Source organism: Mus caroli, unplaced genomic scaffold (genome assembly GCF_978045245.1).
Source record: "Mus caroli unplaced genomic scaffold, Mus_caroli_1 scaffold_14, whole genome shotgun sequence".
Classification (NCBI taxonomy): domain Eukaryota; kingdom Metazoa; phylum Chordata; class Mammalia; order Rodentia; family Muridae; genus Mus; species Mus caroli.
The window spans coordinates 72,667,248-72,693,373 of NW_028227269.1; the positions used below are offsets into that span (position 1 = coordinate 72,667,248).

The window sequence follows — 26,126 nt, forward strand, 5'->3', positions numbered from 1 at the left end:
GTTTTGAGTTAGGATCTTTTTGCATTTTCCATTTTCCTTGATTGTTGTGCCGATGTTCTGTATGGAATCTTTTGCACCTGAGATTCTCTCTTCCATCTCTTGTATTCTGTTTCTGATGCTTGCATCTATGGTTCCAGATTTCTTTCCTAGGGTTTCTATCTCCAGTGTTGCCTCATTTTGGGTTTTCTTTATTGTGTCTACTTCCCTTTTTAGGTCTAGTATGGTTTTGTTCATTTCCATCATCTGATTGGATGTGTTTTCCTGTTTCTCTTTAAGGACTTCTACCAGTTTGGTTGTGTTTTCCTGTTTTTCTTTAAGGACTTGTAACTCTTTAGCCATGTTCTCCTGTAGTTCTTTAAAGTCCTTCTTGATGTCCTCTACCATCATCATGAGATATGCTTTTAAATCCAGGTCTAGTTTTTCAGGTGTGTTGGGGTGCCCTGGACTGGGCGAAGTGGGAGTGCTGGGTCCTGATGATGGTGAGTGGTCTTGGTTTCTGTTAGTAAGATTCTTACCTTTACCTCTCGCCATCTGGTAATCTCTGGAGTTGTTATAGTTGTCTCTGTTCAGAGGTTGTTCTTCTGGTGATTCTGAGTATCCTCTGTCAGCAGACCTGGGAGACAGGCTTTCTCCTCTGAGTTTCAGTGGTTAGAGCACTCCCTGCTGACAAGCTTTCCTCTTAAAGGGAAGGTGTACAGATATCTGGCGTTTGGACCTCCTCCTGGCCGAAGAAGAAGGTGGAAAACAGGACCTTTCCCAGATGCTGTGTTGCTTTGGCAGGTCACAGAAGCTGTAGGCTTCTGTGGTGCACACTCTCAGCTGTGCAGACTAAGTTCCTAAGTTCAGTGGAGTCCTGGCTCCAAGATGTGCTCCCTGCTCCTGAGGCAGAGGGCTCCTGTGCAGGGCAGACCACTGTCTTCCAGCTAGGAGGGTGCCGGATGTCTGTGGCCCCAAAAGGGTGCTGCCTCAGCGGCTCTGTGGCTCCCGCCTGTCCCAGAAGCTGTCTGCCTCTGTGGTCCTCACTCTGACCTGTACAGACTAAGTTCGGCGGAGTCCCGGAGCCAAGATGGCGCTCCCTGCAGGGCAGGTCACTGTCCTCCGGCTGGGAGGGTGCCGGATGTCTGCGGCCCCAAAAGGGTGCTGCCTCAGCGGCTCTGTGGCTCCCGCCTGTCCCAGAAGCTGTCTGCCTCTGTGGTCCTCACTCTAACCTGTACAGACTAAGTTCGGTGGAGTCCCGGAGCCAAGATGGCGCTCCCTGCAGGGCAGGTCACTGTCCTCCGGCTGGGAGGGTGCCGGAAGTCTGCGGCCCCAAAAGGGTGCTGCCTCAGCGGCTCTGTGGCTCCCGCCTGTCCCAGAAGCTGTCTGCCTCTGTGGTCCTCACTCTAACCTGTACAGACTAAGTTCGGAGGAGTCCCTGAGCCAAGATGGCGCTCCGTGCAGGGCAGGTCACTGTCCTCCGGCTGGGAGGGTGCCGGATGTCTGCGGCCCCAAAAGGGTGCTGCCTCAGCAGCTCTGTGGCTCCCGCCTGTCCCAGAAGCCGTCTGCCCCCGTGGTCCCCACTCTGACCTGTACAGACTAAGCTCGGCGGAGTCCCGGAGCCAAGATGGCGCTCCCTGCAGGGCAGGTCACTGTCCTCCGACTGGGAGGGTGCCGGATGTCTGCGGCCCCAAAAGGGTGCTGCCTCAGCGGCTCTGTGGCTCCCGCCTGTCCCAGAAGCTGTCTGCCTCTGTGGTCCTCACTCTAACCTGTACAGACCAAGTTCGGCGGAGTCCCGGAGCCAAGATGGCGCTCCCTGCAGGGCAGGTCACTGTCCTCCGGCTGGGAGGGTGCCGGATGTCTGCGGCCCCAAAAGGGTGCTGCCTCAGCGGCTCTGTGGCTCCCGCCTGTCCCAGAAGCTGTCTGCCTCTGTGGTCCTCACTCTGACCTGTACAGACTAAGTTCGGCGGAGTCCCGGAGCCAGCATTTGGTTTTTAAAGGTCTCTTCATACGCCCTTAGTTTTGGGTATCCCAATCACCCCTGTGTTCCCATAGCTTCATAACTCCACCTAATTATTTCTTCAGCTTCCAGATTCTCCTTTCTTCTTTCATTTCACTTGCATTCTAATCCCTACAATTGTAGTTTTAGTTGGGTTATAAGACGGTCTGTTTCCATATAGGCTTTCCTACACCCTTCCTTTGCGTTAGAGCTCTCCTCCACCTCTTTCACCACATATTCTGTGCCACTCCCTGCTTAAGCCTCTCTGCCTCCAGGATTCTAGTTCTCTGCTTTCACTTTATGTCTTGTCTAGAATCCTCCTTCCCCTAAATGCGACTCTTTCCAAAGGCCATTTTTAGTTTCCTAGGTTGTACCTCTTCTCCAGCTCAAGTTGAACATATGAAATGAAAGATTTGAAGCTGTGTGTGTGTATGTGTGTGTGTGTGTGTGTGTGTGTGTGTGTGTGTGTGAGAGAGAGAGAGAGAGAGAGAGAGAGAGAGAGAGAGAGAGATGGCTTTCTAACCCGGTATCATCCCACTCACAATTTTCCAGTCCCACCCATTTATCTGTAATTTTCATGGATTTTCCTTTAGAGTTGATACTCCATCTTGTGTATTACCATATTTCTTATATATTCATTTGTTGTTGGACATCTAGTTTTACTTCATTCCCTAGTGATTGTGAATTAAGCAGCAGTGAACATGGAGTACAAGTATCTTGTTGTAGGGTATAAAGTCCATTGGGTATATGTTCAGATGTAGAGCTAGGATATATAAAAGCTCCCCTTTCCGTGGTCTGTGCTACCTCTGAAGGCCATGTTGATGTTCACAGTCTGTGCTATCACCAGAAACCGTGTGGATGTACACGATCCATGCTGCCACTGTAAGGAGCTAGGAAGTTTCTTTTATAGTGGTATCCATGACTGCAGGCTCAAGTGGAGAATGAGAAACACTGAAGGCCTCTGTGACAGCCCCTGCCCCAAGAAACAGTCTAGATTTAAGCCATTGAAGATGGCTCTTTAGAATTGTGATAGGGGTGCCAAAGTGTTGCTCTTCACAGTTGATGGCTTTTGGTGGAGGGCAGGGGGAAAGGACTCAGTTTGCTTTAAGGGAGTTTGACCATGCTGCAGTGTGTGTTTGGGCAACAAATTGGACTTTGTATATTTCTTCTTCTTCTTCTTCTTCTTCTTCTTCTTCTTCTTCTTCTTCTTCTTCTTCTTCTTCTTCTTCTTCTTCTTCTCCTTCTCCTTCTCCTTCTCCTTCTCCTTCTCCTTCTCCTTCTCCTTCTCCTTCTCCTTCTCCTTCTCCTTCTCCTTCTCCTTCTCCTTCTCCTTCTCCTTCTCCTTCTCCTTCTCCTTCTCCTTCTCCTTCTCCTTCTCCTTCTCCTTCTCCTTCTCCTTCTCCTTCTTCTTCTTCTGGTGGGGGTGGTGCATGCGTGTGAGGAAGGCAGACCTGGGGGGATTGGGAAATTGGTGTGGTCAGGGTGGATTATCTATTCACAAATAATCAATAAAAGTATTATGTTGGAAAGAGTTCCCCTTTGTCCACATCAATACCAGCATTAGTTTTCATTTGTGTTCATAATGAAAGCCATGTGGACTGGTAATGACAACATTCTCTAATACTGTTTTAAAGTTCTTTTTTTTTCTTCAGAGTTTGAGACTTTTTTCTTAAATTTTTTATTTAAGTACATTTTATATATCAAACATATTAATAATATTGAGTATTTTGAGAATCAAATAATACATAAAAATTTTGTTCAACTTTTATATTCATATCCTTTCATACCATAAAATATCATTAATGAATAATTAATACTATTCATAACTGAGGATACTATATCTGATGTTAAATACTAAATTGTTTCAAAACATACAAAATATTTTTTTAAAGTTCTTACTGTCCATTTGGAGGAGTCTTTGTTCAGTTATGATACTCGTTTTAAAAATTGGGTTGTTTAAATACTTAAGAATGCTTAGCAATTTTTATTAGACTGTATGGTAGCAATTTTTTTTTTGTTAACCTGACACAAGTTAGAGCCATGTGAGAGGAGAGAACCTCAACTGAGAAAGTGCATATATAAGATCAGGGAGGTAGGCAAGTCTGTACTGTATTATTTTAGTGATTGATTTGGGAGGGCCAACTCACTATGGACATTACCACCCATTGGCTACTGGTTCTGGATGGTATAAGAATGTGGGTTAAGCAAGCCATGAGGACCAAGCTAGTAAGCAGCACCTCCCCATGGCCTCTGCCTCAGGTTCCTGCCCTGACTCTCTGATGATGAACAGTGACAGCGATGGAGAATCTAAATGGAACACACCGTTTCCTCACCACGTTGCTTCTGATCATGGTGTTTTATTATAGCAAAAGCAATCCTAACAAACATATCCTAAAAGATGGAAATCACAGGATACTCCTAAGAGGTGCATTAAAAGCCTGCAACAAAAACTCATTATCCCCTTACATGAAAAATAGTAGGACTGGAGAGACCATGCCTCAATATAAGAAAGGCTGTACAAGGAAGAATGAAAAAGAATAAATGTAGGAAAAGGATAAAGTATTGTTCTTCAGCTGATGTGATTCTATACATGAGACTTTACAGACTCTATCAGAAGACCCTCTCAGAGCTGATACACACATTCAGAAAAGTGGTAGGGCGCAAGTCAACATATGACAATCACTAGCCTTTCTATATACCCATGACAAAGCAACTGGAAAAAAATATCAAGAGAACAGTCCTATTCACAGTAGCTACACATGTGCAAAAGGAAAACACCAAGGAAGAAACCTGACTGAGAAAACAAAAGATCTTTAGTTTTAAGACACCGAAGAAGGAAATTGAGACAGCCCACACTCATGAATCAGAAGAATTACCTAGTTGTGCCAATCCTAACAAAAATAGCCTATAGATTCAAAGTAATTGCAGTAGAAGTTTCATTTCTTATTTTTCACAGATGAAGAAAAAAATTTATATGAGATACAAAAGACAGAATAGCTACCTCACTCTTGAACAATAGCAACACGGTAGGAGGTAACAATATACGTGATATAAATGATACTACAAAGGCACAGTAATAAAAACTGCATAGTATCAACACAGAAAAAGATACACGGATCAACACTATAGAACTGAGGACACAGATATATAAGTCCTCACAACTACATTTACCTGATTGTTTGACAAAGTCACCAAAGATATTCAACAGAGAAATGAGCATCTTCAGCAAATGATGTTGGGGAAACTGAATTCAACCTGCAGAAATGATACCCCATTCTTACCTTTCAGCTTGCACAAAACCCAACCCTAAGTAGATCAAGGACCTCAGCGTAAGACCTGATACTCTGAAACTGCTAGAGGAAAAAGAGAAAAGTATGTTTGAACTATAGTTACAGCCCAGGATTTTCTGAATAAGATCATAGCAACACAGGAAATCCAAGCAACAATCGACACATCATGCGGACATGTGCTCTCATGAAACTGGAGTTTCTGTTCAGCCAAGAAACCTGTGAGTTGGCAGCCCATAGAGTAGGTGAAAATCATCACCAGCTATTGATCCAACAGATGATTAAAGTCTAGAATACACAAAGTGTTTAAATATTGATTCAGTCTGATGGCAGTTTTCTTTATTCCATCATGCAGCAAGGCTCACACTTCCTTTTATTGTTTATGTGTAGACAGTGTCTTGCTGTATTGCCCAGGTTGGTCAAGAACTCACATCTCACTGCTTTCTTAACCTGAGTGTTGGGGTGATATAAAACGTGATATAAATGATACTACAAAGGCACAGTTACAGCTGTGCTTGGCAATGCACAGTCCTGCTTTATTATGAGTTTTGTTTTATAGTTTGCAATTAGAGTTATAGTTAATTTGTGTGTATATTTATGTTTTCATATATGTATGTATATATGTATGTGTGTATGCACAGTGTGAACTGAGAGCTGGTGTTTAGCGTCCCTTTATACATGTCTCCAACCATCCTATTTGTGAAAGATTTTTCTTTCTCCTATGGAACCCCCTTGTCACCATCGTACAGATATATGACCACGTTCATGTGCTGCTGCTTCTGGACTTTGTTTTGAATCTTTTTTTTTTAAAAAGTAACATAGCCATGCAACAAGCCATAAAGTCACAGAAGCTGATCTTCCTACCTTGTCTTGAGATTGTTGTTATTATTCTAGGCCCCTTACATTTCCTTATACTTTAAAATATATGTCTATTTGTCTTTAAAATTTGTACACTTGTCAAGTGTGATGGAAAAGTCCATATGGACTTTAGTTTGGGTTGCATTAATTCAGTAGACTAATTTGGGAATGAGCTCTTAACTATTAGTTTCTTTCTGTTTTCTCTGAGTAATATTTTATTGCTCAATGTGAGAGTGCTGAATGCCTGTTGTTAAATTTATTTCGAAGAACTGGGTACATTTGGGTGATGTTCTAAACAGTTTTACATTTTTCATTTTAATTTGTTACTAGAGAATAGCTGACTTTTATAGACTTCTCTGCTAATTTCACCAATTAGTTTCCTTAGTTGATATGAGCTGCAATGTTCTAGTGGATTCTTGCTCCCCTGTTGTATTAGGGAGTGTACCCTAACGTGCTCATTTTTTTTTGGTGTTTGATTTGATCAGAAGTCAGTATCAATCTCTGTTAGCATTTTTTTCTGCTTGTGTTGCCATGGTTATTTCATTCCTCCTCTTTCCTTGTGTTAATTTGCTGAATTACATTAGTCGATTTTAGTATCTTAAAGCTTGCATTTGTTTGTAAGATACACCTCATGTGAGCACAACCCATGATTACCTAAAGGTGTTACTGGATGGCGTTTCATATTTTGCTAGGGATATTTTACTGTCATGATCATATGGAATATTTTTTATTAGATATTTTCTTTATATACATTTCAAATGCTATCCCCAAAGTTCCCTATGCCCTTCCCCCACCCTATATTGACACATAATTTTCTGTACCTGTGATATTATTGTCAAGAGATGTCTATGGCCTGTGAAGACGTCTCTCAGTTAAATGTGGCCTTTGCAAATGTGGGGACATGAGTTTGATTTGTTGAACCTACATTAACAAAGTCAGTTATAATGGCATACATGAGAGACAGGATTCACCGAATTTCCTGGGTTCCCTATATAGCCAGCTTCACCTGCTTGATTAGATCTAGGCTGATGAGAGAACTTGTCTCAAAATAATAATAATAAAAAAGGAAGGGAAGCTAGCTAGGCTTGTTCTCTGGAACCTCATATACTCCTAGCCCCATACATACATGCACATACCTATGCATGCATGAACTGGAATACATACGTGCACCAGTGCTTGTATTAGGATAATGTTGACCTTATTCAATGGCTGGAGCAGTGTCTTTTCTTTCTCTGCTTCTGCAAAAGTTGTGCAGAGACCGATAGATATCCTCTAGCCCTCCATCAAACAACTGCAGGATGAGCTTTTCAAATGCACGCCATCACTGTCAACTATGTGTGTCATCACAACACAAAGCTAGATAGTTCCTGACTGTAAGTTGCTCTCTAAGCTGAGAGGAGTGGGTGTTAAAATCTCTAACTTAAAAAATGACACTTATTATTTGTCTCTCTGTTTATTGTTGTGGTTGAGTGCATGTTCCACGTGGCACGTTTGGAAGCCAGAGAACATATTGCAGAAGAAGTTAGTTCTCTTCTTCTATAACATTGAGTCTGGGGCTGGAACTCAGGTCATTTGGCTTGGTGGCAGAATCCTGTTATCTGCTGAGCCATGTTGCCAGCCCTCTAATTTTTCCGATTTTTTTTTCTTTTCGGTTTATTTCTGTGTTCCTCACTGAGTTTGAAGCCCTGTTAATAGATGTGCCCACATCTTTATTTCCCATCTTCCTGATAAATCGACCACTTCATCATTGTAATGTAAAAGGCACTTAAATCTAACATAATACTCCTTGCCTTGAAGGATTATATTTCTGATGTGAATGCCACAGCACTAAATTTCTTCTGCTTATAGCTTGCAAATATATATTTTAGTTATTTATATACAACCTATCCATATTTGCCTTTAAGATATGTTTCCAGTAACCACTGGGTAGTTAATTTCACTCCCTTGTTTAGCTTGGCAAGCTGTAGGGACACCTGGAGTACATAATCATTTCCTCCGAGTGTGTGGACATCAACTGGCTTCATTATCTAGTTTCGCTGCTTACTTTCTGTTGCATTTCCCTGTCTCCAGTTTCTCTCCTTGCTTAGTGGTTGCACCCGTCACCTGTCTTCTTAGTGTTCTATTTTAGCCCCTTTATTAAAATTTTTAGCCATTTTTTGTTTATTTTACTCCGTGGGTGGTTGCTCTAGAGAGCACATGTGTTCATGTTTGCATGGTCTCCTGTGAGTCACACTTGTACCACTTCAGAGCCTGTGTGCGTTGCTTGCTATCATAAATGATAGTGCTGTGTAGCATGTGCCACGGCACAGCCTACATCCTTCCTTCTTCCTTTGTGGTGTTGCCTCAGGATTTGGTTTGCATCCTTGATTAACCCTACCATGCAATATTATACCTGCTCTTTAGTCAGTTAGTGTTTAGAAAAACTAAAACTGAAAACTATCTTCTCTCCTATTTGCCCAATCAGTACCATTTCTATTGTTATGCATTCCTTCTATCAGCTTTGGAATTCAATTCTTCCTTTTCATAGTGTGTGTGTGTGTGTGTGTGTGTGTGTGTGTGAATATATGCCATAGAATGCATGCAGTCATCAGATGAAAACCTGTAAGGGTTGCTTCTCTCTTTGCCATACTTAGCATTTATACTGTAATGTGCTGATTTCTTTTTTTAATCTGGCAATTCCCAATCATCTGTCTTCATTGCTTTTTATGTAGTTGACTCTCATGCTGACTTTCTGAAGGAGACTATTGATATTTATTATCTGTATGTTTATTTCTTTCCCAGTAAAGTTGAGAGACCCTAGACTATCATTTTCAAATACTTTTCTTTCATGCTTTGGCCACTTATTTATTTATTATTTATTTTGACCCGAGATAAACACATGTCGGCCTCTTTGGTGTACTGGGAGCTGGCTTATTTTCTACAGACCGTTGTGACCCGCAGACTGATTGAGTTTGGTTTTTACATCCTTATCACTTTTGATTGGTTGAAAAACTGATTCAATGACATTTCCAAACAACCTCAGAGATGGTTTTCTGTAACCTTAATTTTTTAAATGTCTATTTTATTGATGGTTCTATTGATAACGCTTTAACTTCCCTTCTAGCCCACCACCCACAGGAGGTAGTAGGAATCAAAGGATATGGGGGAAGTGGACCTGTTTAGAAATGGTTCTTTGGAGCAAATCTTTTTTTTTTTTTTTTTTTTTTTTTTTTATATTTTTATTACATAATTTCCTCAATTACATTTCCAATACTATCCCAAAAGTCCCCCATAGCGCCCCCCACTTCCCTACCCACCCATTCCCATTCTTTTGGCCCTGGCATTCCCCTATATTGGGGCATATAAAGTTTGCAAGTCCAATGGGCCTCTCTTTCCATTGATGGCCGACTAGGCCATCTTTCGATACATATGCAGCTAGAGACAAGAGCTCCAGGGTTCTGGTTAGTACATCATGTTGTTCCAACAATAGGGTTGCAGATCCCTTTAGCTCCTTGGGTACTTTCTCTAGCTTCTCCATTGGGAGCCCTGTGATACATCCAATAGCTGACTGTGAACATCCACTCCTGTGTTTGCTAGGCCCCGGCATCGTCTCACAAGAGACAGCTATATTTGGGTCCTTTCAGCAAGATCTTGCTAGTGTATGCAATGGTGTCAGCGTTTAGAAGCTGATTATGGGACGGATCCCTGGATACAGCAGTCTCTAAATGGTCCATCCTTTCATCACAGCTACGAACTTTGTCTCTGTAGCTCCTTCCCTGGTGTTTTGTTCCCAATTCTAAGAAGGTGCACAGTGTCCACACTTTGGTCTTCATTCTTCTTGAGTTTCATGCGTTTAGCAAATTGTATCTTATATCTTGGGTATCCTAAGTTTTGGGCTAATATCCACTTATCAATGAATACATATTGTGTGAGTTCTTTTGTGATTGTGTTACTTCACTCAAGATGATGCCCTCCAGGTCCATCCATTTGGCTAGGAATTTCATAAATTCATTCTTTTTAATAGCTGAGTAGTACTCCATTGTGTAAATGTACCATAATTTCTGTATCCATTCCTCTGTTGAGGGACATCTGGGTTCTTTCCAGCTTCTGGCTATTATAAATAGGGCTGCTATGAACATAGTGGAGCATGTGTCCTTTTTACCGGTTGGGACATCTTCTGGATATATGCCCAGGAGAGGTATTGCTGGATCCTCCGGTAGTACTATGTCCAATTTTCTGAGGAACCGCCAGACTGATTTCCAGAGTGGTTGTACAAGCTTGCAATCCCACCAACAATGGAGGAGTGTTCCTCTTTCTCCACATCCTCGCCAGCATCTGCTGTCACCTGAATTTTTGATCTTAGCCATTCTGACTGGTGTGAGGTGGAATCTCAGGGTTGTTTTGATTTGCATTTCCCTGATGATTAAGGATGTTGAACATTTTTTCAGGTGCTTCTCTGCCATTCGGTATTCCTCAGGTGAGAATTCTTTGTTCAGTTCTGAGCCCCATTTTTTAATGGGGTTATTTGACTTTCTGGAGTCCACCTTCTTGAGTTCTTTATATATATTGGATATTAGTCCCTTATCTGATTTAGGATAGGTGAAGAAATCTGTTGGTGGTTTTTTTGTCTTATTGATGGTGTCTTTAGCCTTGCAGAAGCTTTGTAGTTTCATGAGGTCCCACTTGTCAATTCTCGATCTTACAGCACAAGCCATTACTGTTCTATTCAGGAATTTTTCCCCTGTGCCCATATCTTCAAGGCTTTTCCCCACTTTCTCCTCTATAAGTTTCAGTGTCTCTGGTTTTATGTGAAGTTCCTTGATCCACTTAGACTTGACCTTAGTACAAGGAGATAGGAATGGATCGATTCGCATTCTTCTACATGTTAACAACCAGTTGTGCCAGCACCATTTGTTGAAAATGCTGTCTTTCTTCCACTGGATGTTTTTAGCTCCCTTGTCGAAGATCAAGTGACCATAGGTGTGTGGGTTCATTTCTGGGTCTTCAATTCTATTCCATTGGTCTATTTGTCTGTCACTATACCAGTACCATGCAGTTTTTATCACAATTGCTCTGTAGTAGAGCTTTAGGTCCGGCATGGTGATTCCACCAGAGGTTCTTTTATCCTTGAGAAGAGTTTTTGCTATCCTAGGTTTTTTGTTATTCCAGATGAATTTGCAGATTGCACTTTCTAATTCGTTGAAGAATTGATTTGGAATTTTGATGGGGATTGCATTGAATCTGTAGATTGCTTTTGGCAAGATAGCCATTTTTACAATGTTGATCCTGCCAATCCATGAGCATGGGAGATCTTTCCATCTTCTGAGATCTTCTATAATTTCTTTCTTCAGAGACTTGAAGTTTTTATTATACAGATCTTTCACTTCCTTAGTTAGAGTCACGCCAAGATATTTTATATTATTTGTGACTATTGAGAAGGGTGTTGTTTCCCTAATTTCTTTCTCAGCCTGTTTATTCTTTGTGTAGAGAAAGGCCATTGATTTGTTTGAGTTAATTTTATATCCAGCTACTTCACCGAAGCTGTTTATCAGGCTTAGGAGTTCTCTGGTGGAATTTTTAGGGTCACTTATATATACTATCATATCATCTGCAAAAAGTGATATTTTGACTTCATCTTTTCCAATTTGTATCCCTTTGATCTCCTTTTGTTGTCGAATTGCTCTGGCTAGGACTTCAAGTACAATGTTGAATAGGTATGGAGAAAGTGGACAGCCTTGTCTAGTCCCTGATTTTAGAGGGATTGCTTCAAGCTTCTGACCATTTACTTTGATGTTGGCTACTGGTTTGCTGTAGATTGCTTTTATCATGTTTAGGTATGGGCCTTGAATTCCTGATCTTTCCAAGACTTTTATCATGAATGGGTGTTGGATCTTGTCAAATGCTTTTTCCGCATCTAAGGAGATGACCATGTGGTTTTTGTCTTTGAGTTTGTTTATATACTGGATTACGTTGATGGATTTCCGTATATTGAACCATCCCTGCATCCCTGGGATGAAACCTACTTGGTCAGGATGGATGATTGTTTTGATGTGTTCTTGGATTCGGTTAGCAAGAACTTTATTGAGGATTTTTGCATCAATATTCATAAGGGATATTGGTCTGAAGTTTTCTATCTTTGTTGGGTCTTTTTGTGGTTTAGGTATCAGAGTAATTGTGGCTTCATAGAATGAGTTGGGTAGAGTACCTTCTGTTTCTATTTTGTGAAATAGTTTGTGAAGAACTGGGATTAGATCTTCTTTGAAGGTCTGATAGAACTCTGCACTAAACCCATCTGGTCCTGGGCTTTTTTTAGTTGGGAGACTATTAATGACTGCTTCTATTTCTTTGGGGGATATAGGGCTGTTTAGATCATTAACCTGATCTTGATTCAACTTTGGTACCTGGTATCTGTCTAGGAACTTCTCCATTTCATCCAGGTTCTCCAGTTTTGTTGAGTATAGCCTTTGGTAGAAGGATCTGATGGTGTTTTGGATGTCTTCAGGATCTGTTGTTATGTCTCCTTTTTCATTTCTGATTTTGTTAATTAGGATGCTTTCCCTGTGCCCTCTAGTGAGTCTGGCTAAGGGTTTATCTATCTTGTTGATTTTCTCAAAGAACCAGCTCCTTGATTGGTTGATTCTTTGAATAGTTTTTCTTGTTTCCACTTGGTTGATTTCACCCCTGAGTTTGATTATTTCCTGCCGTCTACTCCTCTTGGGTGAATTTGCTTCCTTTTGTTCTAGTGCTTTTAGGTGTGTTGTCAAGCTGCTAATGTGTGCTCTCTCTAGTTTCCTTTTGGAGGCACTCAGAGCTATGAGTTTTCCTCTTAAAAATGCTTTCATTGCGTCCCATAAGTTTGGGTATGTTGTGGCTTCATTTTCATTGAACTCTAAAAAGTCCTTAATTTCTTTCTTTATTCCTTCCTTGACCAAGGTATCATTGAGAAGAGTGTTGTTCAGTTTCCACGTGAAGGTTGGCTTTCTATTAATTATTTTGTTATTGAAGATCAGCCTTAGTCCATGGTGATCTGATAGGATGCATGGGACAATTTCAATATTTTTATATCTGTTGAGGCCTGTTTTGTGACCAATTATGTGGTCAATTTTGGAGAAGGTACCATGAGGTGCTGAGAAGAAGGTATATCCTTTTGTTTTAGGATAGAATGTTCTGTAGATATCTGCCAGATCCATTTGATTCATAATTTCTCTTAGTTTCACTGTGTCCCTGTTTAGTTTCTGTTTCCATGATCTGTCCATTGGTGAAAGTGGTGTGTTGAAGTCTCCCACTATTATTGTATGAGGTGCAATGTGTGCTTTGAGATTTACTAAAGTTTCTTTAATGAATGTGGCTGCCTTTGTATTTGGAGCATAGATATTCAGGATTGATAGTTCCTCTTGGAGGATTTTACCTTTGATGAGTATGAAGTGTCCCTCCCTGTCTTTTTTAATGACTTTGGGTTGGAAGTCAATCTTATCAGATATTAGAATGGCTACTCCAGCTTGTTTCTTCATGCCATTTGCTTGGAGAATTGTTTTCCAGCCTTTCATTCTGAGGTAGTGTCTATCCTTTTCTCTGAGATGAGTTTCCTGTAAGCAGCAAAATGTTGCGTCTTGTTTGTGTAGCCAGTTTGTTAGTCTATGTCTTTTTATCGGGGAGTTGAGTCCATTGATATTAAGAGATATTAAGGAAAAGAAATTGGTGTTTCCTGTTATTTTTGATGTTAAAGTTGGCATTTTGTTCTTGTGACTGTCTTCTTTTAGGTTTGTTGAGGGATTACCTTCTTGTTGTTTCTAGGGCGTGGTTCCTGTCCTTGTATTGGTTTTTTTCTGTTATTATCCTTTGAAGGGCTGGATTCGTGGAGAGATAATCTGTGAATTTGGTTTTGTCGTGGAATACTTTGGTTTCTCCATCTATGTTAATTGAGAGTTTGGCTGGGTATAGTAGCCTGGGCTGGAATTTGTGTTCTTTTAGTGTCTGTATAACATCTGTCCAGGATCTTCTGGCTTTCATAGTCTCTGGTGAAAAGTCTGGTGTAATTCTGATAGGCTTGCCTTTATATGTTACTTGGCCTTTTTCTCTTACTGCTTTTAGTATTCTATCTTTATTTAGAGCATTTGTTGCTCTGATTATTATGTGTCGGGAGGTATTTCTTTTCTGATCCAGTCTATTTGGAGTTCTGTAGGCTTCTTGTATGTTCATGGGCATCTCTTTCTTTAGATTTGGGAAGTTTTCTTCTATAATTTTGTTGAAGATGTTTGCTGGTCCTTTGAGTTGAAAATCTTCATTCTCATCCACTCCTATTATCCGTAGGTTTGGTCTTCTCATTATGTCCTGTATTTCTTGGATGTTTTGAGTTAGGATCTTTTTGCATTTTCCATTTTCCTTGATTGTTGTGCCGATGTTCTCTATGGAATCTTCTGCACCTGAGATTCTCTCTTCCATCTCTTGTATTCTGTTGCTGATGCTCGTATCTATGGTTCCAGATTTCTTTCCTAGGGTTTCTATCTCCAGTGTTGCCTCATTTTGGGTTTTCTTTATTGTGTCTACTTCCCTTTTTAGGTCTAGTATGGTTTTGTTCATTTCCATCATCTGTTTGGATGTGTTTTCCTGTTTTTCTGTAAGGACTTCTACCTGTTTGATTATGTTATCATGTTTTTCTTTAAGGATTTGTAACTCTTTAGCAGTGTTCTCCTGCAATTCTTTAAGGGATTTTTGTGCTTCCTCTTTATTGTCTTCTTCCTTTTTAGCAGTGTTCTCCTGCATTTCTTTAAGTGTGTTATTAACGTCCTTCTTGAAGTCCTCTATCATCATCAGGAGATATGCTTTTAAATCCGTGTCTAGCTTTTCCGGTGTGTTGGGGTGCCCTGGACTGGGTGAAGTGGGGGTGCTGGGTTCTGATGATGGTGAGTGGTCTTGGTTTCTGTTAGTAAGATTATTACGTTTACCTTTCGCCATCTGGTAATCTCTGGGGTTAGTTGTTATCGTTGTCACTATTTAAAGATTGGAGCAGAAGCTGTGTTCCACTCACCAGCAGTCTCTAAATCCTGCGGCGGGGGTCGTGGGTAGCTGACGGTACCCCGGTGCTGGTCCAGCCGGAAGAGGCCTGTGGTCCTACTCAGGCCGTTTTTCTGCTTCCCTAACTAATGCAGTCTCTGTTCCCGCGTGCAATTGGATTGGAGCAGAAGCTGTGTTCCACTCTCCAGAAGTCTTAAGATCCTGTGGTGGGTGTTGTGGGTAGCTGGTGAGTGTCAGCCGACCCTGCGCCCCAGCTGCCCCGGTGCTTTTCTGACCGGAAGAGGGTTGTGGCCCTATGTAGGCCGGATTTCTCTCTCCCCAACCAGAGCAGTCTCAGGTCCCGCGTGATTGGACTGGAGCAGAAGCTGTGTTCCACTCACCAGCAGTCCCAAAATCCTGCGGCGGGGGTCGTGGGTAGCTGGCGGGTGTCAGGCAACCCTGCGCTCCCGCTACCCTGGCGCTGATCCGGCCGGGTGAGGCCTGTGGCCCTACTCAGGCCAGTTTCTGCTTCCCTAACTAATGCAGTCTCAGGTCCCGCGCAATTGGATTGGAGCAGAAGCTGTGTTCCACTCACCAGCAGTCCCAAAATCCTGCGGCGGGGGTCGTGGGTAGCTGGCGGGTGTCAGGCAACCCTGCGCTCCCGCTACCCTGGCGCTGATCCAGCCGGATGAGGCCTGTGGTCCTACTCAGGCCGGTTTCTGCTTCCCTAACTAATGCAGTCTCAGGTCCCGCGCAATTGGATTGGAGCAGAAGCTGTGCTCCACTCACCAGAAGTCTTAAGATCCTGTGGCGGGTGTTGTGGGCAGTTGGCGAGTGTCAGCAGACCCTGCGCCCCAGCTGCTCAGGTGCTTTTCTGACCGGAAGAGGGTTGTGGCCCTATGTAGGCCGGATTTCTCTCTCCCCAACCAGAGCAGTCTCAGGTCCCGCGTGATTGGACTGGAGCAGAAGCTGTGTTCCACTCACCAGCAGTCCCAAAATCCTGCGGCGGGGGTCGTGGGTAGCTGGCGGGTGTCAGGCAACCCTGCGCTCCCGCTACCCTGGCGCTGATCCGGCCGGGTGAGGCCTGTGGCCCTACTCAGGCCAGTTTCTGCTTCCCTAACTAATGCAGTCTCAGGTCCCGCGCAATTGGATTGGAGCAGAAGCTGTGTTCCACTCACCAGCAGTCCCAAAATCCTGCGGCGGGGGTCGTGGGTAGCTGGCGGGTGTCAGGCAACCCTGCGCTCCCGCTACCCTGGCGCTGATCCAGCCGGATGAGGCCTGTGGCCCTACTCAGGCCAGTTTCTGCTTCCCTAACTAATGCAGTCTCAGGTCCCGCGCAATTGGATTGGAGCAGAAGCTGTGTTCCACTCACCAGCAGTCCCAAAATCCTGCGGCGGGGGTCGTGGGTAGCTGGCGGGTGTCAGGCAACCCTGCGCTCCCGCTACCCTGGCGCTGATCCAGCAGGATGAGGCCTGTGGTCCTCTCTTTGGAGCAAATCTTATCTGTGTTATCAGAAAATCAGTAGTTTAGTTCACCGGTCAGTAGTGGCAGCTCGATCCCCAGGTAAACACTTTACAGATAGACCCAGATTCTAATTTAGTAGTGTCAGGATAGCAGCAGCAGTAGCATGACCTAGCAGAGACAGCCAGGTCTCAGTTGAAATAGCACAAGTCAGCGGGAGGGACCCTGTTCTCTCTCAGCAAAGTGAAGATCAACGAAGACATGGGACCCACAAGAATTGCACAGCTAGCTCTATAAGCAAGCCAGGCTCAGCCTCCATCCCTGTCTGTCAAGTTCTTTTTACACTCCCTCCAAGCATCACATGTCCTCCACGTATCTTGCCCCACTCTGCCAATCAGGCCAAGTCCATGGAAGTGGCAAGAAGCTGCAGTACGCCGGGCGTGGTGGCGCACGCCTTTAATCCCAGCACTTGGGAGGCAGAGGCAGGCGGATTTCTGAGTTCGAGGCCAGCTTGGTCTACAAAGTGAGTGCCAGGACAGCCAGGGCTACACAGAGAAACCCTGTCTCGAAAAAAAAAAAAAAAAAAAAAAAGAAGCTGCAGTACAACACCAGAACTTTTTTTGTGTGTGCATTTCTCTCTATGGAGCCCAGACAAATGCAGCTCAACTACAAAATGTAAGTGGACCAATACATGAGTATTGTTAGCAAAAAAAAAAAAAAAAAATCCTTCATCACGTGTCCTTTCATGTGCTTGCTTTAGCAGAACACCCTCTCTTCTGTGTCTGCTTTAGTGAAACGTTCCTTCTCAAGTCGGCCTCAGCCTCTCACCTGCGTCTACTTCAGGAAACCACTCCTTTGAGTGTTTGTCCCAGCACAGTGCCTTCCAATGGACTTTCCAAAGAACCCTTAAGTTTCCCCTTCAGTTTTTAATGTTAGAACATTTAGATTTTTTGTTGTTGTTGCCTGGCATTCTTTATGATCATTTTCTCCTTGGACTGACTGTCTCTGACATCCACTTCTGAGTTAGCCTGAGATTAGTTCCACTGACTGATTAACAACCTTCACATGCATAGGTTTCTTGTTTCTCGGTCAGTCTGGTCACTTCTGGCTGTGCACCGGGCACTGCAGGTAGAATGTGAAGTGACTGGAATCCTTCATCTTCTTTGAGGGCAGCACTGCTCTTTTCCAGTTCAAATCACAGCTGCCTCCTTTGTCTTCTGAAGTGTTGGTTTTGTGTCTTCTTACACAGGCTGTTTCATTCTGACCCTTGGTCTCACTTCTAGGACTGATGCTCCAGAGTTTGATGACAAGACTGACATATTTGTCAACTCCTCTAACTTGCCTTGATTTTAACTCCTACCTCAGTTTTCCTTAAAGTGGGCGGCATCTATACATCTTTCACCTTATCTGGCCTCCAGTTTTAGGTTGCGTAGATCATCCTCCATCAGAAATAGTTCAGGTTATAGTTAAAGGTTAAGCTAAGTTCTGATGTAGATATTGGGGTTCCTTTTCCATGGCTCTCTCCATTTGGGGGTTCTACCTGCTTTTTTTTCCAACTGCTCTGATTGTCTAGAACTCTGTCCTCTAATAGCTCAAGTCAGTAAGGCCTCTGTCTGAGTCCTTAGTACCCTGAACCTCCCAAATTCATGGGCACTCAGCAAAAACAAAACAAAACAAAACAACCCCCCCACCAAACACTGTAGTTGTGTGCTTCACACAGCAAATCTGCCTTCTTCCAAGCAAACAAAAAAACCAAATCCCATCCAGGTTTAATTCAGTTGCTCTATATTTGCAATTACTTTGTTTAAATTTCTTTTTCCCATGGACTTACCTTTTATTTGTAGGAGTCACTCTGATATTGTCAAAACTGAAATCATATTATTATATCTTACTGCTTTTGTGTGTGCATGTGTGTGTGCATGTGTGTGTGTGTAGTGCTTTCTGTGTTACTAATTTTAGTGAAAGGTCTTTTTATTTCTCTTCTTCCTATGTAAGTATTATAAGTGCCATTTCTTTGTTTCTTATATGAAGTGCAGTTGTCAGAACACCTCATGGAAGGTCTGGGCTACAAGGCAGGTACACAGAGGATGATCAGACACTGGCCCTCCTTCTTTTGTTGCAGCTAACAAGTTGTTTAACCCTCTAAGGTAATTTCATGCTGGTAGGTTTTCTGCTCTGCAGAATCAAAGGAGTGAATTTGGTATTAGTGCTTTTCGAAGTTCTTAAAATTCTTAGACTTTCACATGGAGAAAGACATAGAAAGGACAAACCATATAAAAACTAAATAACCCTGTGTGCTAAGGACACGAAGCCTTCAGCGCATCCACTGAAAATCTCACGGATGCACTAGACTAGATGGTTTATAAGCCCTTTCCTGGCATGAGTCCAGGGCTCTTAGAAAGGTTCCCTTTGGCCATAGGATGTGAAATCAGTTGTTGTCACATCTGACCTCATTCCTGCAAAATCTTAACTAACTTCTTGTCCTCATTTTTGTCACTGTGGGATTATAGTTGCTGTGGATATTTGAGAAATTGTCTATTCAAAGGGTTCCCACAGTTGTAGTTACAGGTGGCACCAGGTACTGCTCTGCACAGCCCACACCCACCTGTCTCTCCTCTCAGTTGATAAGATGTGAGCAATACTTGCCCCCACCTAATAGCTCTCGTGTGGGTGGAAGGAATTAATAAGCTGGGAGTGGAGCTGCAGTGATCTTTTACAATTTTTTTTCTCCATCTGAAAAATAGAGCAGAAAAGCTCAAGAAACCCTTTCTTTGCATTGCCAGTTGGTAGTTCCTCCCCCTCCCCCAAATTTTCTTTTCCCTGAAAGAAGCAACAAAATGAGCAGGTGTTGGGCACTGCCCACTTCCAGACAGTGTTGCTAATTCCCACAGAGCATTCCACCTCCAGGCTTACAGAAAGGATGGCAAAGTAAGGTGAGAGACAGCCCACATGATCAGCTCCATCTCCGACGATCCTAGCCCTCGTTTCTTCTCTTTTCCACTGACAAGTCTGATGATGAGCTTTCAAATGGAACCCTGAAGGAGAACAGGCATGTTGGTTCCTTTGTGTGTAAGCATAACTCTGTGTCAGTGGGCTTACACACCAGACAATGGCATGACAGCGACTAGAATCATAATTAACATTTGAGCATGCACTGTGCCGAGCACAGGCTGAGTGTGAGTGCCTGGTTTATCTCATTTAGTTCTCTCAACAACGTTTAGAAGTAAGGCATGCCAGTATGCGGACGCTGAAGTTCCTGATGGGAAGACCACACACTTGTCGATGGAAGATCTCAGGGTCAAATTCTTGCAGCTTCCTTCACTTTTTTCCTGAGTGGTCTAGCCTTGGCTGGTGCTGCATCCAGCAATTTATGTAGTACTGAACACTTTCTTTCTTGTCTCTCCCACCTGGAAGGTGAAAGCAGAATTTCCTTTGTTTTTCCACACACAAACCACACGATTAAAATTAGAGTGAGGGGTATTTTTGTATCTATTGCAATAGGGACCTAGCACTGATGGGCCCTTGTCAGGAAGACTTGCTAAGTCTGTCAAGTCAGGAACTCCTGCAGTATGAGAAGTCCTCAGTGATAGCCAGGTAGTATCTAAATAAAGGGGTAAAGCTAGGTGGACATGCATCCGTAGGATGGCAAAAGACTCTGACTCTCTCTCTCTCTCTCTCTCTCTCTCTCTCTCTCTCTCTCTCTGTGTGTGTGTGTGTGTGTGTGTGTGTAAGGTGTTTACATGCTGCTACTAAAAATTCCTTCCCAAGGGCTGATCTAAACTTGTACATATATCTCTTACTGTGGTCCCAAAGACAAACCAAGGCACAATTGCAACAATGATCACTCTGGGAGCCCATGAGTTTATTTGGCTTCCTTGCAGAGTATAGGTAGGGGGTTGCTTACAGAAGTGTGGGTTCTTCCCTCCAACTCCCTGGAAGGCTGCTTTGAGAACTCCTTACCCAGTGAGGATAAGGGGTTTCATACAGCTATATAGACTGAGTCCCCTCCCCTAGTTCTTTCTAAACTAGATACATTAGCCACTCCATTAGGCCATGTGTATGAACCCTCCCTGACACCCCTTGCAGTTAAGGCCAAATTTCATACACCTTGTTGGGAAGGGTATCTGGATATTCAGGCAAGGATCCTGAGACTCTGCTCCCCCTTTCTATGAGGGAAGGTCAAGATTTGACAAACCCTACTATCAGGATCTTTTGTGAGTGAGCCCACCTAAACTTCTGAAGATGGTGGTAGTCTAGCTTAGAGGATAGTCCTCTGTGACAGCTATCAAAGATCTATCGTCTATCTATCTATCTATCTATCTATCTATCTATCTATCTATCTTCTATTTATCTGTATTCTGATTGAACAAAACAAACAGAACTTCAGTCTGAAGATGAATATGTATCAAGGTACTGTATCTACACCCAAGGTAACTATGAAATATTTTTTTCTGTCATATTGACAAGCTAATTGCTAAAGGAGTTAAAATTTTAGTAGAAACCTATCTCTGTACTATTTTCAGACATTTATCTTGAAAGGAATTTGAACTTGATATTCACATGGTACCCCATGAAATGCTGCCTTTTGTTTGAAACAAGTGTCATAATTTAGCAGAGACTGACTTTGTAGAGCTTAGGTGACATGGAACCCAGATCAGTTACTTAGTTGTCGATATAGTTCCACGTCAAGACAGGCAACTGGACCTTTCAAGCAAAGAAGAGCCAAAATTTGAATCTTGGGAGAAAATCACTAGGAAGAGAGAGTTGTGTAGCCACACAGTTCATTGCAAACACTGGAGAACTGGAATTGGTTCTGGCTTGGGCTGACCATGGGCAAAGATTTTCCCTCTTTAATCAGGGGACTAGATGCTCATAAGAGTCAAAGTACTGTGATCGCATTTTCTCAGTAAAGGAGAACAGTTTGCACAGGATTTAAGAAATACGACTTTTCTTTAAGGAAGTGTTCTGAGCAAGACAGCCTTTGGAGCAGAACACTCTGGGCTTATATCTTGAGTCTGTATTTAACACCATTAGTGACTGACACTAAGCCTTAGGTCTTCGTTCCTCAAATGGGCATGTTAGCAATCCTGACTTCACTGGGTCCTTGTGCAGAGCAAACAAGTGAACATTTGCCAAGTTCTAGAGGAATGCCTGGATCCCTGTCGTGGTCAAACTTCTATTACTGTGACGAGATGAGAATGTGTGGCTTGCTTACATTAGAACATTAGTTCATTATTGTAATGGAAGGAAACATGACGCCATGCAGGCAGACATGATGCTGGAGAGGTAACCTAGAGTTCTACATCTCAGCAGGCAGGAGAGAGAGAGAGAGAGAGAGAGAGAGAGAGAGAGAGACAGACAGACAGACAGACAGACAGACAGACAGACAGACAGACACTGGGCTTGGCTGAAGCATCTGAAACCTCAAAGCCCACCCATAGTGACACACTTCCTCCAACAAGGCCACACCTACTCCAGGAAAGTCACACTTCCTAACAGTGCCACTCCTTGCGGTGACCAAACATTCAAATCTATGAGCCTCTGAGGGCCATTCTGACTCAAACCACCACAATCCTGCTGGAGGCTCAGTATTGGATTATCTCTGTCACTTGGATAGCATCACTGTCAATGCCCAGTGGCACTCAGGAGAGAGTTCAGGTATCCATTTTAGACAGAGAATGCTCCGAGATCCTTGGGAAGGGAGACTCAGAATAGCAGCTGCTGTTATATTTAAATCGGATGCAAAGTGATAGGCAGTTATCCTACATCCTGCCCACGCTCCTGTGGACCAGCAGCCCTTCTCACCATACTGCTCCTTCATCTAGCAAAGAGGATACGGCCTTTTGGCAGACTGAAGGCAAAGCTCCCTTTCTCTTCACCCAAAGAGTAGTCTAGACGTGGCTCTGTTTCCTGATGTGATGGCATTTGATGATATGCAAAACGTTTAGGAATATAGGTTCTATGTTCAAGTTCCAACTTTATTACTTTTCTTTGTTTTCTTGTATAATTTATTGTTTTTTGTCATTGTACAATGGGAAAAATAATACTCTGTCATAACTAAATGTGATATACAAAGTTCCGAGAAGAGTGGATGTTGAGGATATAGCAGATATTATAGTTACCATATGATTAGCATAATAAGTAAGGAGGAACCTTTCTATGTGACTCATTGGAGAAAATTGCCTGTATTTTAATTATAATTAATAATTTTCTAGGTATAGAAATATTCTACATTGACACATACATCTGAAATGAATGACTTGTGGCCATTTAAACTTTAAAAACTGTCCTTAAGTGTACAAATGGAATCACAGAGTGATTGGGAAGAGTGCTGATGGCTGTCAGTGTCAGCCACCCCTCCCATTTGTTCCCTTGGCCACGTCCTGGGAGCTTAGCTGATTCTGCGCTCTAAAGTAGAGGAAATGCCACTGTATTCCTACTGACCTCTGGTTTTCTCCTTCATGTGCTGGTTCATCCTATACCAGAATACTAAGCCGAACACAGATAGGAACGAGGAAATTAATCATTGTCGGGGTTTTCTGGTGGGATGCTTCCTGTGCCGATTATTGAAATATTAATGAGATCTAGTTTCTTTGGACATTTATTTTCTACTACCATGGTGCTGCAAAGAACTAGTAACATTAAGGTGAAATAAGTAAATACTCTTGTTCATAGATTAGATACTCCATGGAGATCAGCCAAAAAAAAAAAAAATGGATTGAATATTGATGGCCATCAGTCAGCAGTGATGGACTTGGGGAACTTGCAAAAACTGAGGAAATAATGGAGACATTAAAAATGACCCCAAATAAAGGATAGAGGACCCAAGAGGTTAAGGGACTTAGCAGCTAACATGAGCAAGCATTATAAGGACCTCCCCCATACCCATTACTTAGCAACTCCAGCCTGCTTTGACTCAAATATGGATCTACCTTTATCTGTAGCTACCACGGCTGGACTTCTGACTGACTCACCCTTTTCCTTCTGCCACCCCCCTCCGCTTCCTATCCTCTTGTCTCTTCCACTCTATTCTCTCTCTCTTTTTCTTTTCCAAGGAAGGGTCCCAAGAAACAGACATTTCTCCACATTTCAGGAATGCCATTGATAAGGTAAAATACAAGAATGATTTTATAGAACATAAAAGGAGCCTGTCACCCAATTTAAGGGTAAAAGAAGTATGTTTTGAAAAGATACAATATCTGAATAGAAACCTCAAAGACATTTTAACTAGTCTAGATGGGAGGCTGGGTATGAGTAGTCAGTCATAGGGAACAGTGCACCAGAGTACATGTGTGTGCTCTGGCTTGTGATAACACCTGTTGTTCACAAAATGCTCAATATTTAATACACTCACCATGAAGCCAGCCTTGTTTTATGTAATAGGAAGACACTAGTTAACAAAGGATGAGATAGGTTTATTTTTATAGATGTTCTAGAGGAGAAGATGGGGTGTGGGTGAGAGCTAGTCAAGGGCAGATGATCAGGGAAGCTTCCAGAATGCAAGGACAGTCAGTCTGAGCCCCAAATGGGAAGGAGCCAGCATTATGAAAGTCTCTGAGAGGCAGAAAGAACATGAAAGACAAAGAACACCATATCATGAGCGATAGTTAGAGAGACTAAGAGACTACAAGTGTGCTGGTAGGAAAACGCTCAAGAAATTGAAATGAATTCACATGACTGTGAATTTCTGAAAGACCCTCCATACTATCTGCTCCAATGACTTACAAGCTCACCTTCCTACCAGCTGCAAACTATGTTGTCTTTCCTGTTCATTGGTCTTTGTGACCATAGTCATGTGGAGGCCTGAGGTTGATATCAGGTATCTTTCTTTATCACTCTCTGCCTTATTTACTTTTTAAAAGCAGGGCCTTTTACTGAGCTTGAAACTCACCAATTGGCTAAACTGAGAGACTAGCAAGCTTTAGGCACCTGTCTGTGTCCACCCCAGCATAGCACTGAGGTGATAAGTGCATGCTGGCAGGCTCAGCTTTTTTCATCAGTGCTGGGGATTCACACTTAGGTCTTCATGCAAGCATAGCAAACACATTAGCCATCAAGCAATTTCCCTAGCCCCAGTAAAATACATTCAAAACAGCGATTCCAAGAGTTATCTGGGTTGCCTTGAGAAACATTTAGAACATTTGTGATTCAAATGAGTAGACGTTTTTACACACAGTGATCACTCTTCAAAGCTAGGGAGTCTTTGGAAAATCCTAGCTGCAAATATCTCTCCTCTGAAGTAGGGCTTGACTCTGAGTGTTTTAATAAATTCAACAAGACAAAGTGTACCTTTCCCAGAGAACTGCACATTGGGCAAATGTGCCCATAACAACCCTGCTTTTCCAGTTACAGTTATATGCACCATCACCAATCAGCAGGGCTGTTGGCTAGCACTTTATCTCAAGATGGTCATTACACCAATGATGGGTATCCTACTGTTTTCTCCCGGGTGCTAGCCATCTATCTCTAATTACTCCATGTGCTATCCTTTTGGCCCAGATTTCTGTTTCAAGTGTGCTTTAGTTCCTTTCTATCCAGTTTGAACTTGTTCCATCACTCTAACTATCCATGCTCTCTTCTCTTTTTCCTGGTTTGTCTGTCTCTGTGTTGGACCACCGAGCTTCACGGGAGACTGATGACTCTTGTTTGCTTCCAGTTAACAGCTTTGGGGATGATGAAGAGCCATCCACATCTTCTGAGAGTGATGAAGATGTGACTAAGCAATTCAAGATCTCAGTGTCCCGATCCCAGAGTTTTCGTACAGGAGCATCTGAGAAGGGAAAGACAACAGAGTTGGAGCAGAAAACAAAATGCAAACGTTTGCTGTGTACCCACCAAGAAGACAGTGTTGAAGGGTCTGCTTGTGAAGGTATTCATTGCAGTGCATTGCATTGCAGGCAAGGGCAGGTCAATGGTAAGAATGCTGGTGAATAATTGAGATACTTATCTAAGAGTTCAGAGAAGGAAGAGAATAAACTACAGAACTGTGGAAAGTGTCCAGAAAGAATAGTTCAGGCTTTCTTAGTGCTTCCCTGGATCTTCATGCTCAGAGTCCCAAGAGAGAAAGAGAGAGAAAGGGAGAGGGACAGGGGAAGGGATCCTGAACCAGGGAAATGTTATTGGTAAAAGGCTAGAGAGAGCGTGCTTCATCCAACTTCATCTCTGATCACAGCAATCTAAGCTTTCCAGTCTTCCTTTTCTCTCATTGGGTGAATGACAGCCACTTCTCTTATTGGATGTATGACAGCCATCTCTCTCATTGGGTGCATGACAGCCACCTCTTTCATTGGATGCATGACAGCCACCTCTCTCATTGGATGTATGACAGCTACCTCTCTTATTGGGTGAATGGCAGCCACAGCAAAGGGGGAGTGGCATATCAGTACATCTTGCATGTTGTCATCTCGAGACAGAGGAAAAGGAGAACAGAGGAACTAAGAGATGATAAAAGAGAGATTGTGATTTGGTAATGGGAGCAGAACAAGTAGAAAAAGGACAAAGGCTCAACTAGCCAACAGGATCCTGTTTGCAGGGCAGGAAAAGCTCACTACTCGTCATGCAGTTAAATGTTT

The 26,126-nt window shown here is 42.8% G+C and overlaps 1 protein-coding gene across 5 annotated transcripts in view; it reads left to right on the forward strand.

Moving 5' to 3' along the window:
- Positions 1-26,126, forward strand: part of Syt16 (synaptotagmin 16) — a 284,749-nt gene that overhangs the window by 214,705 nt on the left and 43,918 nt on the right. For 3 of the 5 annotated variants that reach the window (XM_021179479.3, XM_085830462.1, XM_029484285.2), the window contains one exon: positions 25,211-25,468. In XM_021179479.3, coding sequence (XP_021035138.1) covers positions 25,211-25,468 — 258 coding nt within the window. The remainder of the gene's footprint in view (positions 1-25,210; positions 25,469-26,126) is intronic. The other 2 variants (XM_029484288.2, XM_085830463.1) reach the window with 1 other exon arrangement.